The sequence below is a fragment of the Prionailurus viverrinus genome, chromosome C1 (assembly GCF_022837055.1).
Source record: "Prionailurus viverrinus isolate Anna chromosome C1, UM_Priviv_1.0, whole genome shotgun sequence".
Classification (NCBI taxonomy): Eukaryota; Metazoa; Chordata; class Mammalia; order Carnivora; family Felidae; genus Prionailurus; species Prionailurus viverrinus.
Window position 1 is genome coordinate 4,724,373 of NC_062568.1, and position 16,448 is coordinate 4,740,820.

The following is a 16,448-nucleotide window of genomic DNA, read 5'->3' on the forward strand; positions in this document are numbered from 1 at the left end:
GTGATTTGCTGGCCCTCCCATCAAATCAGGAAACTGCCCCATGGTTACTATGGGAAGAGGGCTTTTCACAGGGATTGTCCTATTTTGTTTAAAATGATCTAGTGGTATATTGTTACCAATGGGTCTGGCTGTTTTATGAGACCTAGATTGTCAAAATATTTGCGCCCTAAAGTAGCTTCTGAAATTTTCAGCGTTGGGAGAAAGTATCCGGATCTAGTTGGCTTCTACACTCTTGTTCCTTTCCGTGGTCTCAGATATACGCAGGCCTCGTGCAGTTTAGATAAACAGACTCCAGGCTGGACTCCAACCCAGGTTTATGGATGCACAATCCCAGGCCTCAGTGAGCCTTCACGTTTTAGCTGTGATTTTGTTGAAAGCTTTTTAATCTTTAAGTAATACCCTTGGATTTCTTGGTGGCAGAACGCATGAACTCATTAGTCTGTATTTTGCCCGGTGCCCATCTGGCACGGTTTATGCCTTTGTGCCCCTGAAGACCGGTAAATCTTGAGTGAATCGGAACAAAAGATTGATGAGTGTTTAAGAACCAAAGGTCATATGAAGAATGCAACGTTTTCCCATCTCCCACTCTCTTCTACTCCTCACTGTATGTGAGAGGGCGGACTTCCCAAGAAAGCAAAGGAAAAACTAGGGATGGGGGTGGGGGTGGGTAGGGTGGAGGCTGTGGTAAATGAGCCCCTTGAAGTGTTTGGGGCCCATCCGACCCACCATTTTAAAATTTCAGATTCTTTACGTATTTCCTTTGTGAATCCGTTGGACTTGAAACAGTTAAAAAGAGTTGTCTCTACTAATGAGGAGGGGAGGGGGGCAAGTGTGGAAGATTGTTTAAGTCATACTGCACTCCAGGGACTTAGGGAAGGTGAGGTCTTCAGTGGGAAGAGACCACCCAGAAGTTGAATTGGCTTTATTTTCATAATCTCCATCTTAAGACTGGTTTGGCAGGAAGTCCTGAAATTGGATTTTGACACCCCTTGGCTTCTAAGCATCAGTCCTGCTGTTGTGGGGATTTTGATATATACAGATCTTTTGGGACAATGGCTTGTGCTCAAAGAAGGCAATGGCTTGTGTGTATGTGGGGGGTGGGGAGGAACAGGTGGGCGGGGTTGGATGGTGGGTAGCAGGGTGTGGACAAACATCTCCTTATTTGAAGTCTTTTCCTCCATATCCCCTTCTCCTTACGGTGGGACCTCCGATGACCTCTGAGCCTTTACAGCTCTCCTGCAAGTCCCACGGGAGAGGCTGTCTGTCCATAGTCCAGGGAGCACTGCCCGCCATTCTGTATTCCAGACACTAGAATGGATGTAAAATAAACTTGCCTCTCCAGATAGTTAAGGGTCTCAGAAAAAGACAAATAGATACACGTTTTCTTGAAGCTTATTGTAGAGCTGTCATGCCTGGCTGCTTTGCCAGGATTTAACCTCGAAGCTTCAACATTAATTTGGGCTCCACGGTTCATGAAATCCATTTTTTTACCTCCTGCCCTGGAGACTAATATCTCCGCTCGTTCAGTGTTATATCCAGGTCTCTTAAATTTCTGTGCTTGCTAGGGAATGTATTTCTCAGGGTATGTTTATCATTCCATCTGATTCTTGAATCTAAATTATTCTCACCACTTGCCCTTAGTAAGGCTTGACATCCAGTGTTCATCTAACCAGAGTCCTCTCTCTCTCTGTGTGGTTTCAGGTTTGGAAAGAAATCCCGGCCTGCGATGTATGATGTGACCCCCATCGCCTATGAGGATTACAGCCCCGATGACAAGCCCCTGGTCACACTGATTAAAACAAAAGATTTGTAATCTCTTTTGGGGGGGGGGATTATTTTTCAAAAAAGATGGGCTACCACCCTCATTTAAATATTTTTAAGAAAATAAAAAGCTTAAATTTGAAATGGTAGCTGCTCAAGAGTTTTCGGTAGACTATCGAAGAACTAATTTTCTGCAGCTTTTAGTTTGGAAAAAATATTTTAAAAACGAAATTTGTGAAACCCATAGACTACGTTTTAATGTACTTTCCGCTCTTTAAACTGTATGCTTCGACTAGTGCGTGCTTCTCCCACGGGGGACACCGTCATGAAACCCAGATGGTGTTTCATGAAGTTTCTATGTGACTTGTGAGTGCCAGCTTTCTGAGTAGTTAGGAAACACATGTAGAGTATGACCCATATAACAGTATAGCCGTCACCTAAAAAGAAGTCTGAAATGTTTGTTTCGTGAAAAAGAAACTAGTTACATTTATTATTCCTAACCCGAATGAAATTAGCCTTTGCCTTATTCTGTGCATGGGTAAGTAAATTATTTCTGCACCGTTTTGTTGAACCTTGCAGAAATGTTCCTTTGAGTTTGTTTTTGTCACTTTCGTAACGGTGGCCGAGCTAGGCCTTGAAAACCATGCATAGGGAAAGGGCCTGGTGAGGCAAATTATGATCGCATCGAATCTATATTTTCTTTAAAAAGTCAAGGTTTTTATATCGTGAGTAAATTAAATTTACGTTGGAGTTGTTTGTTGCTAAGAGGTAGTCAATATAAGAGAGTACTAGTTCCTTCGTAGTGTGTATTCCTCATAATGCATCTTTATTTACATCCAGGACATGTCCGTGGCTGTATTGGATTGATATGTGCTTCTTCTGATTCTTGCTAATTTCAAAGAATATTGAATAAATGTTACCAAGTCCAGGATGCGCTTGTCCCTCGTTCTTTTAAAATTACAGAAAACATTTTGGGTTTGCTATTCATTGTCAATCTCCTTGTTTTTCACACCTTAAATATTTCAAGGAGTACATTTCTGTGCCTTCTAGGAGCCCTCCTGACCTCCTGATTGCCAGTGACCCATCCCTCCGTTCCTTTAAACATGAAAGGTGGGGGGGGAAAGATAAGAATTCTCATTTCCGCATTTACACCAGAACTTGCCCGCGACATGCAGCACGCGTGGCCGCTGAGGTGCTTTGGAACGTGGAAATGCTTGTAGGCATGATGTTCAGGGGACCTGCGGCCCCAAGAAATGTCTCCTAAGCGCTGGGTCCAGTGGAGGTCAAGTGAAGTGGCCTTAGCAAACAGCAGTTTGGTCCTGAGGAACTTGAAGGCAGCTTAGAACCGCCCTACATTCAATTCTATGTTGCATCCAAATGCTGAGCCCAAGTCTCGGAGTCATTTTTTTTTTTTTTTTAATTTACTTTATCTTCACTTGGGAATGTTTGGTAAGGCCAGGGAAAAGTCCCAGAAACCAGGTGCGAGGGAGGATTTCGGGCAAAAAGTGTTTAAAATGCTTTCCTCTCCCTCTCTTCCCTCAAACATCTGTCCCTAATCCTACAGATGATATAGCAACACACCCACGCTCTGATTATTAAGCGGTAGCGTGCGTACGTTAATATTTTTAGTTCATATAAGTGTTTAGAAACAAACTTAGAATATGAACACAGGCAGTTGAGCATCCATGGGAACATCACAGACCTTGCTTATTTCCATCTCCTCGTGGGGCGCGGCACACAGACCCTGCATGCACAGGAGGGACTTGGGTGGGGGGTGAATTCATCCCCCCCTCCCCCCCCATCCCGGACTCATGCCCCCCCCCCCCCCCCCCCGCCATGCCCCAGGGCCATGTCTGCCCCGCTGGGTCTTCCTTTGGAAGCTGCCCCATCCCACCGTCTCAACCCTTCTCAAAGTCGCTCTATGTGATGTCCCTCGAAGGGCTTGCGGGAAATCTTTTGCCAATCGCCGTCTGTCTTTTTAAAGCAAATTAACGGAGCCTGCTAATTCAGATTACTGCCTTCAGACAGTCTGAGGGGCCGACCCCAAACACATTCAGTAATAAGACGTCCCACTGAGCATTTGTTGTGTGTCAGGCAGATGGTGACCCTGGCTATCAAGGTCATGGCTCCTTTTGAACCAGCAGTTCAAAGGAACAGAGTCGCACCGCTAAGAGCCGGTGAAGGAAGGTAAACTGCCCTGGGGCGGCTGATTTGTAGCAGAGTGGATCGGAATCTTGCTGCGACCGTTTCCCTGCTAACGACTTGGGCAGAAACTCCCGACCTACGCCTCAAAACTTGGAGCATGGGGATAAACGATAGGACCTCCCGCAGGATCATGAGGATTAGGTGCCAGGATGTATTTAGATCCCTCTGCTCACCGGCAGCTCCCATTACGCATTCGGCGCGTTAGCCATTGCTGTCGTCCTTGTGATTAGGTACAGACCATTTCCAAGGTAGTCAATTAGCTTGCTTTGGATGGCTGTGCCTGTGATCTTGGAGTCAGTGCGTCGTGGACGGCGGATGAGTTAGTGGTCCCCGTAAAGCCTGGGGCACTTTCTGCGAGCGTGTGAGACGCTCTTTGGTCAAGTCGTTACTTCGCACTGTTGGTGAAAAAAGCGTTTGATGAGCGAGAGTAAATACCTGCCAGGACTTGAACTGGTGACAGTCTCATGACTCAAGTGGGGTTGGAATTAGCCCTTTTCTAACGTGGGTTTTCACAAGGCAACTGTACGTCACAACAGGGATCCTCGCCTTCAGAGGTGTTCCAGCTCGTTTTGTAGTTTTTACGGAAGCTCTTGATTCTTGCAAGGAGACGGCACACACAGATAAATGATCTCCAAGTGATTTTAACAGTTGGGAGCTGGTTTTTTGACACGCGTACCAAGGTCTCTGCTCATCACAACCAGGCTTGCACCTGCTGGCCTTGGATCACTGACCCTGACCCCCCTCAGTGGAATAGGGACCTACTTTTAATTTCTTGGGGAAACTCCATACTGTTTTCCATAGTAGAACCAGTGGAAATGTGCTAAGATGATCTGATTCAACAGAGTGCTGCCATCTTGCCTCACCTGCAGCCCTCCAGTGGTTTCTGGGGGAATGGAGGGACAGTAAGAGTTCCACGGAGGACAGTTTGAAAAATACTACCAGCGAATCTGTCCCCAAGACTCTCATTCCCCAGCGTGTCAATCCACCCATCTATGCAACAGGTGTTAATGGAGCACTGGTGTGAGGCCGTTGCCGGGGAAGTCTCCTTGACATGTCACTTCCAAGCCAGGACCTGAAGGATGGGTGACAGAGGGGGAGGTAAGGGGAAGCTTCCAAGAATGAGAGTGGACACTTCTGAGGGACTCAGAAGAGTCAGGCCAGAGCAGCGCATACGAGGTCAAGATTCGCCTGTGCTGCTCTATGACCCAGCAATTTCGCTCCTAGGTAAATGTCCAAGGGCAACAAAAATGTGTTTAAAAAAAGCCTTATGCAACTTTCCATAATAGTCCCCAACATAGTAGAAAATGAATAAAAGGACAAAATGGAAAGAGGTACTGAAATGCAGCAATGGGTCTGAATCTCGCAGGTGTAGGTATTGAGCCAAAAAGTCAGACGCAGCACGGGACATAATGCATGACTCCATCTATGTAAGATTCCAGATTGGGGCACAACCAGCGTGTGGTGCTAGAAATCCAAACCTGTTGCCTCTGAGTGCAGAGGGCAGGGGAAGGACTGGAAAGGTCCCAAAAGGACATTTCTGGAAGATGGAAACGGTCTGTATTTTGATTCCAGTGATAGTAACAAGAGAGTATACATTTATCACAAGTATACGCCGAAGATCTGTGCATTTTATTGTATATGAAGTTTTAAAAATCAATAAAGTTTTAAAAACAATGCAATTGGGGTGCCTGGGCGGCTGGGTCCGTTGAGCATCTGACTTGAGCTCAGGTCACGCTCTCCCAGTTTGTGGGTCCGAGCCTCACATCGGGCTCGCTGCTGTCAGCGTGTAGCCTGATTCAGGTCTTCTCTCCCTCTCTGTCGCTCAAAAATAAATAAACCTTTAAGAAAATGAAATAAAAGCAATAAGCTCATGCAAAAAACGTGCAAGAAGGAAAGCGGGTAGGTTGAAGACAGAGAAGTGGGCAGGCTTCTGGGGGCGGGGAGGGTCAGACTTCTGGTGTGCTAGGACAGGGAGAAGGTGGAGGTCGTGTGTTGGTGAGGGAGGGTGGCCACGCTGCACGTGGTGCAAGGAGAAATTAAATTCAGTTAGTGCGTTATAAACCTCTGTTTCTGGATTGAATCAGCAACTCCGTGATGTGGCAAGGTAGGTTTTGCTGGGATGAATTTTCATGCTAGTTATTAAAATTTTCTAACCCACAGATTCAAATTTAACCCGCAAACACATTCCCAGACTGTTAGGTGGCAGTAGAAAATGATTGACAAACAATTGTCATCTTTCTGTTGGCTTATTAGAAAATTTCCAGGGGCGCCCGGGTGGCTCAGTCGGGTGGGCGTCCGACTTCCGCTCGGGTCATGATCTCGCGGTCCATGAGTTCGAGCCCCGCGGCGGGCTCTGTGCTGACCGCTCAGAGCCTGGAGCCTGCTTCGGATTCTGTGTCTCCCTCTCTCTCTGCCCCTCCCCCGCTCGTGCTCAGTCTCTGTCTCTCAATAATAAACGTTAAAAAAATTTTTTTAAAGAAAAAAGAAAAAGAAAGAAAATTTCCAAATTGCTCAAGAGGATGTCCGCAAAATTGAAATCCTTTTCTTATTAAACTAGTCCATGTGGAAGATATTCCATGGACAAATTATTTTTTAATAAGGCAATTTCCTATTTTCCTGAGTCAAAATACCCTCTTAACAATTTGAAATTCTTATAGTGTGGTTACCCTATACTGGAGTCAATCTTTCAGAAATGTGACTTCCATGGGGAGTTTCTGTTAAGCCATTACCGCGTGATCTTTCAGGCAGCGCGATGCGTGTAGCTCCCTTAGGGACAGAAGGGCATGATAAACATACAGAGTGGTCCTTAGATCAAACTGAGTTTTAGGCAGACCTGCTTTAACACACACACACACACACACACACACACACACACACGTGTATACGCACCCACACACATTCTACAGAGGAGATGATTCTGTGCAGCCCTCACTCTGCTCATGAGCTGATTGAGGTCCAGGAAAACTGGAGAATGACTTACCCAAGGTCAGTGGGACACCAGTGCTGTTAAGGAACAGAAAATGGGTTCATGGAGCGGGAAGGGATGAACACCAGAATTCCTGGCACGTTGCACACAATAAATGGTAACACGCTATTATGCCTAATGGGCTCTGGTCTGCACCGGCCATCTCGGGGTCAGCTGCGTGCACAGAAGACGAGGGGTGGGATATAGACAAATCAGGAACTGTCTTGCGGAGAAGTTACTTCACGTAACTTCGCTTATTTACGACACGAACGCGTTAGCACGGCTCGATTTCCAGAAGACTCACGAGGGCTTCAGCTGTGAACTGGGGGGATTAAGTGTAGAAAGCTTTCAGTGCAGAATAATATTGATGTGGCAAGGCTTCTTTCCCTCAAATCAGGCAGCTGGGGATATGACACAGGGACTTTGTTCTTCGTATGAGTTTTAAGGTGTGTTACAAGTGGATTGGCCTTAATTTTCAAATCGTCTCCGATGCGGGTGATGAGAACTACTTACGAAACAGAATAAGAACTGCAATTGAAACAGGTTTCAATGTGGGCCCGTCCAGTTTAGAGGTGGTGGGTAAGCCGGAGGCCTAAGGTGACGGTTTCTGTACAAATAGGCCCAGTTGCTTTTCAAGTCCTCACGTTCAGGGTTCAGCGGACTCAACCTCTCTTGAAAGGCTACCACTACTTAGATGCTCTCAATGAAGGGTCGGGTGGTCTCCACGCCATTTGTCACGGTCCTTCTGGGTGGAACTGCATCACTTCTCTTTGTTCCACATGCCTCTCCCACCCCATCTCATCTGGGCCGATAGAAGAACATCAGTGAACCTTCCCAGACCCTAATGCGCCCTTACCCTATTTCTTTATTTTCATTGTTCCAAATGAATGTGTTTGTATCAACTCAGAGCTTCCCAAACTTGCCCAGTGATGGAAATCAGAGGCATGTTTATGACAGTGATAGATTCCATGACCTTCTTCAGTAGAGTGATTCAACAAACAGGGATTCTGGGCTTGCTAAGGGCCATGTTCTAGTAACTTAGGATGAACGCACGGCCTCAGGTAGATGGTCTTCAGGGAACGGCGGTTGTGGAGGAGGGTGTGCTGGAAGTTTTGGGTACGAGGCGGGCAGAGGGTACAGAATGTTGAAGAGTCAGACGTGGCTATCCGTGTGCTCAAGGTTGGGCCTGCTGCATGGACAGGGCTCCATGGGCCAGCTCAGAGGAGGGAGGCTCTGTCTCGCAGGAGAGAGTAATAAAGCAAATGATCGCTGGTTATTTCTGCCCCAGCCCTGATTGTCCTTTTTATAAAGAATTTTTTTAATGTTTATTTATTTTTGAGAGATAGAGAGCAAGCGGGGAGGGGCACAGAGAGAGGGAGACACAGAATCCGAAGCAGGCTCCAGGCTTTGAGCTGTCAGCACAGAGCCCAACACAGGGCTCGAACTCATGGACTGGGAGATCATGACCTGAGCTGAAGTCAGATGCTTAACCGAGCCACCCAGGCGCCCCCTGACTGTCCTTTTTAAACCTTCTGCATTAATTTGGCTACTGCCAACTGATGCAAGGGCACAAGAATTCATGCTGAGCAAATTGCCCTCAGGGGCTGGGGCCCTCGGTGTTTTTAAAAGCCCCCTCTCACTTGCAGTGAACTTGCAAAGGCCAAGGACAAGGTTCAAACCAATGAAGGATTGTTTCAGAGCGGTTGGACATTTGACTCTCTCGTGACAGAAAAACGCCCTGATCTCCCAGTGTCCAAGGACCTCAGACTTTTAATCTGTAAGTTTTCCATTTAATTTATTTGTATTAAAAATAGATCTTTCTGCTCTCAGACCGAAATAACTAAGCTCAGATCCCTCTGTGGCAAAGGAAATGGCCTTGGGGAAGTTGGCAGACATCAGGCTGCTTGGCTGGGTTTGCTTCTTCCAGACCTGGGGGGTGCCTTTCAGGTGATTGTAGCTGGCTGACCTACCTAGGGGCATGAGGTTAGACGGGGAGAGGGTCCTAGCAATCAGGTGTGCCTTTTTAAAAATTTGTTTTAATGTGTACTTATTTTTGAGACGGAGACAGAATGAGAATGGGTTGGGGCAGAGAGAGAGGGAGGCACAGAATCGGAAGCAGGTTCCAGGCTCTGAGCTGTCAGCACAGAGCCCGATGCGGGGCTCGAACTCAGGAGCCGTGAGGTCATGACCTGAGCCGAAGTTGGACACTCAACTGACTGAGCCACCCAGGTGCGCCTTTGAACGCTCCACTCGGTTTCTCTGAGCCTTGCACTTGAAGTAGATTAGTTTTTAAGCTGCCCATTAAGTCAAAGGCACTGGAGGCCATTGCTGTTCCTTCTTACCTTTGTTCCACAGACGAAAGCATCTTTTTTGCCCTTCTGTTCAGGAGAAACCCTCCTCCTTCCTGAATGGCGATGAGAAATGGACGTGCTGTGTGCTCTGAGAAGGATTCCCCGGCACTCAGCAAGTGTTCCCAGAGAACACCTCGGAGCAGGGGTGACTTCCAAAGAGCCATTTTCCTCTTGTTGGCCAGCAAGCTCTAACGTGTCCAGATAACCCTACTCCCCAGGGAACTGACCTTCTGTCTCACGTGCATAATACTGAACCACGTTAGTATATTTACAAAAGGCCTCCTTCTCCAGAGACAAGACATACAGGCCTTCCACCATGCACAGAGCTTGAAATTGGTCAGGGGGGCCTCGGGGATGGCTTCCGTTCTGCACTTCTCCTCTGTGCCCACCAAACACCCTTCTGCCGGGCGGCCCGTCTGTTTCCAGTAGTGGCCTGTCAGTAAAGGTCCACTCTGCTCGGCTTATCTAAGCCTGCAAGCCTTTTCCCCATTTGGACTTCCACTCTGGCAACAGTGCAGGCATTTTATGCCGCTGAGGACAGTTTGGTGCTTTCACGAGCGTCCTGTTCTGAGGTTTCGAAGACCACGTCGAATGCAGAAGCTCCTCTTGGGTCACTTCCCCTTTTAAACCAGTCATTTCGTTCATCAAGGAGAGGTCGCGGTGGCTGTACCAGCACTGTTGCTCCCTGGCGGGTGCTTGAGCACAGGGTACAGCCTCCTCCTGAGTCTCAGATTCCTCCTCTGGAGAAGGAGGTGGCTCTTTGCCCTCCCAGACCTGGAGTTCTAGAATTTGCTTTCTTTTTGTTGTCCAAAAGGTCCAGAGATTTCCTGCCATTGCTGGTTGGTACACTAGTACTGTACAAGAATGGCTTTCAACAAATACATCCAGGTGTGTTCGCGTGTTAACTGTTGGGTGATTGTTCTGCAAGATGCAGAAGACTTTATGTTTTGCGCAAATACTTCAAATGCTACGCTTGGTGCCTTCTTCCATCGCCCCTCCTGCTGGAATGTTCTTATAGCACCGATAATATTCTTATTATATCCAAAGCTTACAAAAGTCAGTATGTAAAGTCCTAAAATCCAACAGAGTAGGAAAGGGCACAGGTGATTTACAGAAGTCCATATGCTAAAAAAAAAAAAAAGGGAAAGAAAAGAAAATTGTAATTCATGGGTAATGAGATACTAAATAAAAGTAAAATAATGAAATGCCAGCTTCCTCTTATAAAAATAGAGAAGTACAAAGTGCCAGAGGGCCATCTTAGGAGCTGTGGAGTCTATCTTTCCCCCAGGCATGGGGGCAACGGCTCCTCTAAAATGTCTAGCTGGGAAGGACTAAGGTTGATGGGGGGGGGGGGTGGGCAAGGAAGGGAAGGTGGGACTTTAGGAAGTGCTCTGTGAAATTAGATTGAGTTGGTAGGCGTCCAAAGACGGAGCAGAGAACACTGATCGGCAAAGTTAAAGAACAGTGATGAGAGGAGGCATTGGGTCCACCCCCGGTGCCTAAAAGAAGAGCTCCATCCTCGGGGACGCTCCGAGAGGAGGCGTGCGGGTTGCGTCATGCGATGTCATGTGCCCGGAGAGTAAGGGGGGGGAGGGTCTCTGCCTGGCCAGGAGGGCAAGAGACAAACACATAGGTGTGAGAGGAGCAGGGAAGGCCTCCTGGAGGTGTGATTTCTGTGAGGAAGCCAAGCGATGGCTTTGGACTGGGGAGCCGGGTGAGTGGGTGTGTGGAGGGTGATTGATTCCCAAGTTAGGCTCTGGGATTGTACTCATTACTGTTTTTTAGCCTTTTTTTTTTTTCAATTTAATATTCTTTCAGGAGCATTTCCCCTTCCTTAAGCATGGTTTTATTATTTATTTATTTATTTATTTATTTATTTTGTGGTTTATATACACAATGGAATACTACGTGGCAACGAGAAAGAATGAAATCTGGCCTTTTGTAGCAACGTGGATGGAACTGGAGAGTGTTATGCTAAGTGAAATAAGCCATACAGAGAAGGACAGATTCCATATGTTTTCACTCTTAACATGGATCCTGAGAAACTTAACAGAAGACCATGGGGGAGGGGACGGAAAAAAGTGGTTAGAGAGGGAGGGAACCAAAACATAAGAGACTCCTAAAAACTAAGAACAAACTGAGGGTTTATGGAGGGTGGGAGGGACGGGTGGGTGGGTGATGGGCATTGAGGAGGTCACCTGCTGGGATGAGCACTGGGTGTTGTCTGGAAACCAATTTGACAATAAATTTCATAATTAAAAAAATAGTTTTATTCTTTTAAAGTTTTTATTTAAATTCCAGTTAGTTCACCTACAGTGTAATATCAGCTGCAGATACACAACGTAGTGATTCAACACTTCCATGCATCACCCGGTGCTCCTCGCAAAAGATAGTTCTTAATGTGCAGATATTTCTTTCTCAGGAGGATCAGCTGTGACCTGTGTCAAAGAGAAGCCCCTCTCCCTCCCCAGACACCTTTCCCACTTAAAGTTCTCCTAGTCCTGATCATTCCCAAATATACAAACACACCTGCACCTCCCACTGAGCCATAAGCTGTGGGAAGGCAGGACCCTCCTTTCTTCAGCTCACGCCTGTCTCCCCAGGGCCTGGGCTTCAGACACGCACAAAGTAGGTACTCAATGGACGTTTGCCGAATGAATAAATGAATGAAGGCTGCATGGAAGCCTACCGGACGGTTACTCTCGAAAATATTAGTTGTATGTTTATTGTTGGACATTTGAGGGAGTCCCGTCTTTTCGCTTTTGCCAGTGCAACTCCAGTGGCCATCTCCGTACGTAAATGTTCATTTGTTTCGCTGAGGATTTCCTTCGCTGGATGTGGCCTTGTCGGGGAGGGTTTGAAGGCTCTGCAGGGGCCTTATCTCTCAAGGCAGAGACTCTGTCTTACGCATTTGCTGCTCCCAAAGCAAGGAGTCCAGAATATACCAGGAGCTCAAGAACTGTTTGGTAGACGGACCAGCTAAGTAGCCAGTGGAGCCACGGGAACTTTCGTGTCCCATGGGACCGGGCACCTGCCTCATAGGCACTCCAGGGACCGGGGCCAGGGCGGCTTGGTGCCGTGTATGCTGTGCCTGGTGGCCAGGTGGCCTCACCCACGGAGGCTTGTGGGTGGACCGCCGCCACAGGAGTCATCGTGGCTACTGGCAATGACCAGTTAGGAGCTCAGGCAGCCTAACGAGATGGGCTCTTTGCCCCAGAAAGCATTTTGTGGATTCTAAGGATCAAAGGGGACCTTAGTGAAGAAATGGGATTTCAGAGTCTTAACCTCAGAGGCGACAAATGTCTTCAAGAGTCTTCTGGGCTGTCATTGATCGTGTCTGGAGCAAGACCACAGCCGCGTCCTGGCAGAGGCCGTCTGGAGCACCAGGAGGGAGGAAGGCCGGGGCTAATTGGTAATGTGTGTATCTGCTGGGAGGCTGAAGTCTTTGAACGCTGGCTGGAAAGCCGGGTTGGCAAGGCGGCTTCTCGCTCCGGGCTGGGAGCCTAGGACGCTGAGCCGGAGAAAGCCAGCCTTCCTTCCCACTTCCTTCACACGGGCTCTGCTGAAAGTCCCAGTCATTGCTTTTCCCCCCTCGCCCACACATTGCTTGTCTTGGATTTGGGGTCCCTGTGAACGGGAGTTGGTGTTGGTTTGAACACCCAGAGCCGAGCCCCCTGTTTCCCGTGGGCAACATTTACCATCGCCCTGAATAGCAACATAGGAAAACGTGTGTCGGGAAAGCCCGTCCGTTTGTGGAACTGTGAGTCTGGATCGCAGGACATTTGCACTTTCGCAAGGAGGGCAGCTTACATGTAATAGACTCACGGTCTGCACATCACGAATGAGTCTAGAAGCTCTTGAGCTCCAGGAAGTCAGGCCTATCAGATAACTTGCTTGGACCATTCCTGCATGGACATGGCTCAGATCAAGCCACCGACTGGTGGCTTCTGGCCCCCAAAGCTCCCCGTGGCCACTTGGCAGCATTTTATCTCAGAAACGAGTCTCCTTATTTCGGGAGGAAAGCTGCGGGGCCCGCAAGGCTGGTCTTTCTCTTTTCATCATTTTGGTTTGCTGCTCTGACGAGGAGACAGGTATCTTGTTTCTTGCTGGTTTGAGTGCATTTTAAACCCTGAGGGATTCGGCAGAGATAGGGTTTCTTAGCTCCCTGTTCCCCAGGCCTGGGAGCCCAGAGCTGCGGGGAAGAAGCAGGGTTACGGCAAGACCTTCCACGTCACTTTCAGATGCTCGGCTAGCGGCTCCTGGCCTCAAGTGAAGGGAATCAGCATCATGGGAGGGAAATTGGCTCTTGCTGGGAGCATTTAAGCCTTTGTCAGGGTCCGGTCAGGGGCCTATTTACTCTGTGTATGTGTGGGGGGCGTCCAGACGAAAGGATACTCTGGCCGACCGTAAGCCACACATGGCAGAACGTCACAAACCACTAATATCTACCAACCTGCTTCACTCGCTTTTCAGTAAGTAACGTCTTGTTTCCCTCTTCAAATCGACTGCAAAAATCCTGTCAGGCGGGGGGGCCTTGATGATTCAAGCCTTGATGTCACCTATCTGGCTCCTCAATCCCGTCTGAGACCGGGCAAGTTGGGATTTACCAGTCAGGGCACAGAGCGTGGCACCTTGACCTTGAATGGAATCCTTACAGAGATTTTCCCTTAAGCCTGGCTCCTAAACTTGGCTGTGCGAGAGAGGCCGGATGGAATTGAGGACGCCCAGGCAAATTTGAATTCATATAAACAACGAATAACTCTTTAGTATAAGTACATCTTATGCAATATTTGGGACATACTTATACTAAAGAATGAAGTAAGTAGGCATCTGAAAATTCGAATTTCACTGGGCCTCCTGTGCTTTATTTGCTAGACCTGGTAATTGTCGGCTCAACGCTGGAATCATCTGGGAGCTTTAGAACATACTGATGTCTGGGTCCCACCCCATGAAATTCGAATTTAGTTGGTTTAGGTCGGGCCTGAACACTGGAGATTTTAACAGCTTCTCTACCGATTTTAATACGCAGAAAGAGTTGATAGCCACCGCACTAAAATGGTGACGTCTAAACTGTTCTCAGCTTTGCAAAGCTTCACATGTTTTTCTTTTTTTTCCATCTTAATGCCCTAGATTCCTTTCCTAGTCTGTTTTACTTAATCCAACATCATAGGCTAGGCAGCCACCCTGCACCTCAGTTTCTCAGCTACGAATGGGGGCATGGAACTGATCCTTCACATCATCCATCCGATTGCTTCTATGGGCACAGAAGCAGAAACTCTGCATATTCCAAAGGGCCTAAAACAACCAGCCCCAAGCCAAAGAACATTTCTGAGCTCTCATGACTTAATCCTACAAATTCCCGTGAATTCCGTGTTTTCCTCTTTGTTACGCATTTGTGTGTCTGGCTCTAAAAATAAGGAATTTTTTTCCCCTCTGCGAGGTTCCCATAAGATGGACAGCCAAGGAAGACGCACTCTGTTTAGCCCACAATGTCACGGACCTCCTGGTTCACCAGCAAGATCTCGTACAGGAAGCACACCCGGAAGTTATGCTCGTGTGTGCCGTGCAGTTGGCTCACTGTGTCACTGAGACATAGTTTACTGCCTCCCCTCGCTGGAGAACTACAGAGCTCAGTGTACTGGGCACAGCTGAGTTTGCTATCCACCCAGGTCTCCTCTGGCTCAGGAACAGAGAAGGTGACGAGGAAGATCTCGGCTCAATTCATCATCTCATGGTGTGTGGGATCGAGCCCTGTGTTGGGCTCTGTGCTAACAGCACAGAGGCTGCTGGGGATTCTCTTTCTTCCTCTCTTTCTCTCTGCCCCTCCCTGGCTCGCTCGCTCTCTGTCAAAATAAATACATAAACATCAAAATTTTTTTTTTCCAGAAGAAACAGGCTTAAAGATGGCTCCAAATTTAGGAACGTCCTGACTCTCCATCTATGAGAGGTAAGGGGACTAAGTCATGGCATTTCACATATGGAATTCTGCATCAGTAACAAAAAGAATGAGTTACGTTTTTTTGGTGTTGACCTGGAACGATGCTCATCCTTGATAGTTAGTGAAGAACGCAGATTATAGAATAATATAGCCTGGAAAATAAATCAGAGAGATGGGTTGAGTGGGTTGGGGATAGAAAGAGATTATTCCGCTCGCTAGACCCCAATTTACTTAGACTCATCATCTCTATCACCCGGGAGTTGGTCAGAATGCAGGCCATACCCCAGCCCTCCCAGTTTAAATCTGTTGTTCAACAAGACGCTTCGGTGTCTGGAATACACATTCAATTTTGCCAAGTGCTGTTTTAGACAACTCTGGGTTGATCAAGGTGTCACAACTATTATGTATTGCTCCTGCAGTCCATGAATGAAATGAAACATTTTTTGGAAAATGTGTTTGTAGAGTTAATTATCTGCAATGCTTGTTGCAATGGTATTTTAACCCAAGTGAGTTTCTACCACCTGTGCTATGTCTCTGCCGAGGACGGACGGCAGGTTGGACCTAAACGAGTTTGCCCCACACGCTCGGCAATGGTTTCTCGGACCTACGCTGGTCCCACAGGACCTGCACGTCCCCACAGGACCTGGATCGAGTGTGACTGCATTCGTCTGCGTGCCCGTCAGGGCCACAGTAGCTGGGTACTAGGGCTCAGACCCTAGTCTGAGGACCTAGGGCTGGGTACTAGGGCTGGCCTGGAGGACGGTCAGTCCTTCCGTGAGCTCTCCATATTTGCTGAGTGGTAGAAAAGCTTTGCAGAATTTGGTCTGGTCAGTTAGGAAGCTGGCTAGACCAGGGAAATGCTATGGTTTATTGAATTGTAAATAACGTTGAACGGATCCCTTCTTCTAGCATTTTCCAAAGCAGTCTGTCACAGCCTGCTCAGTGCCTTGGGGGGATTTTTTAGTGGAGAACGAAGCAAGGCTCTGTTGGTTTTACTAATAGGATAAACAGTTCTCCTCTGACTTGCAGACTGGCAGAGGTCCCACTGGACTCTTTCCCTCCACATTTCAATATCCTATAAACCATCCTACGGGAAGGCTGAGCATGCTGGGATAGGGCCACAATGGGGGCTCAGAAAATTGGGAAGGGATTCTCTGGCAGGAACTTCCCTTTGGAAAAAGAAGAGGGGTCTCCAAGCAGAATAATGGACTTTTACAAAAGGATCGCC

At 47.7% G+C, this 16,448-nt stretch overlaps 1 protein-coding gene and 2 long non-coding RNA genes across 3 annotated transcripts in view; 2 read left to right on the forward strand and 1 right to left on the reverse strand.

Moving 5' to 3' along the window:
- Positions 1-2,685, forward strand: part of DNER (delta/notch like EGF repeat containing) — a 321,726-nt gene extending 319,041 nt beyond the window's left edge. The window contains exon 13 of the mRNA XM_047873611.1: positions 1,702-2,685. Within this exon, the coding sequence (XP_047729567.1) occupies positions 1,702-1,813 (112 nt within the window). The 3' untranslated portion in view covers positions 1,814-2,685. The remainder of the gene's footprint in view (positions 1-1,701) is intronic.
- A 3,085-nt stretch (positions 2,686-5,770) lies between these two features.
- On the reverse strand, positions 5,771-9,791 carry LOC125173206 (uncharacterized). The gene is made up of 3 exons (XR_007154962.1): positions 9,274-9,791; positions 6,947-8,164; positions 5,771-5,804 (listed from the first exon to the last, which is right to left on the reverse strand). It is a non-coding gene; the product is annotated as an uncharacterized LOC125173206 (long non-coding RNA).
- On the forward strand, positions 7,945-15,227 carry LOC125173205 (uncharacterized). Its single transcript, XR_007154961.1, has 3 exons — positions 7,945-8,047; positions 8,578-8,708; positions 15,169-15,227. It is a non-coding gene; the product is annotated as an uncharacterized LOC125173205 (long non-coding RNA).
- Positions 15,228-16,448: the final 1,221 nt, after the last annotated feature.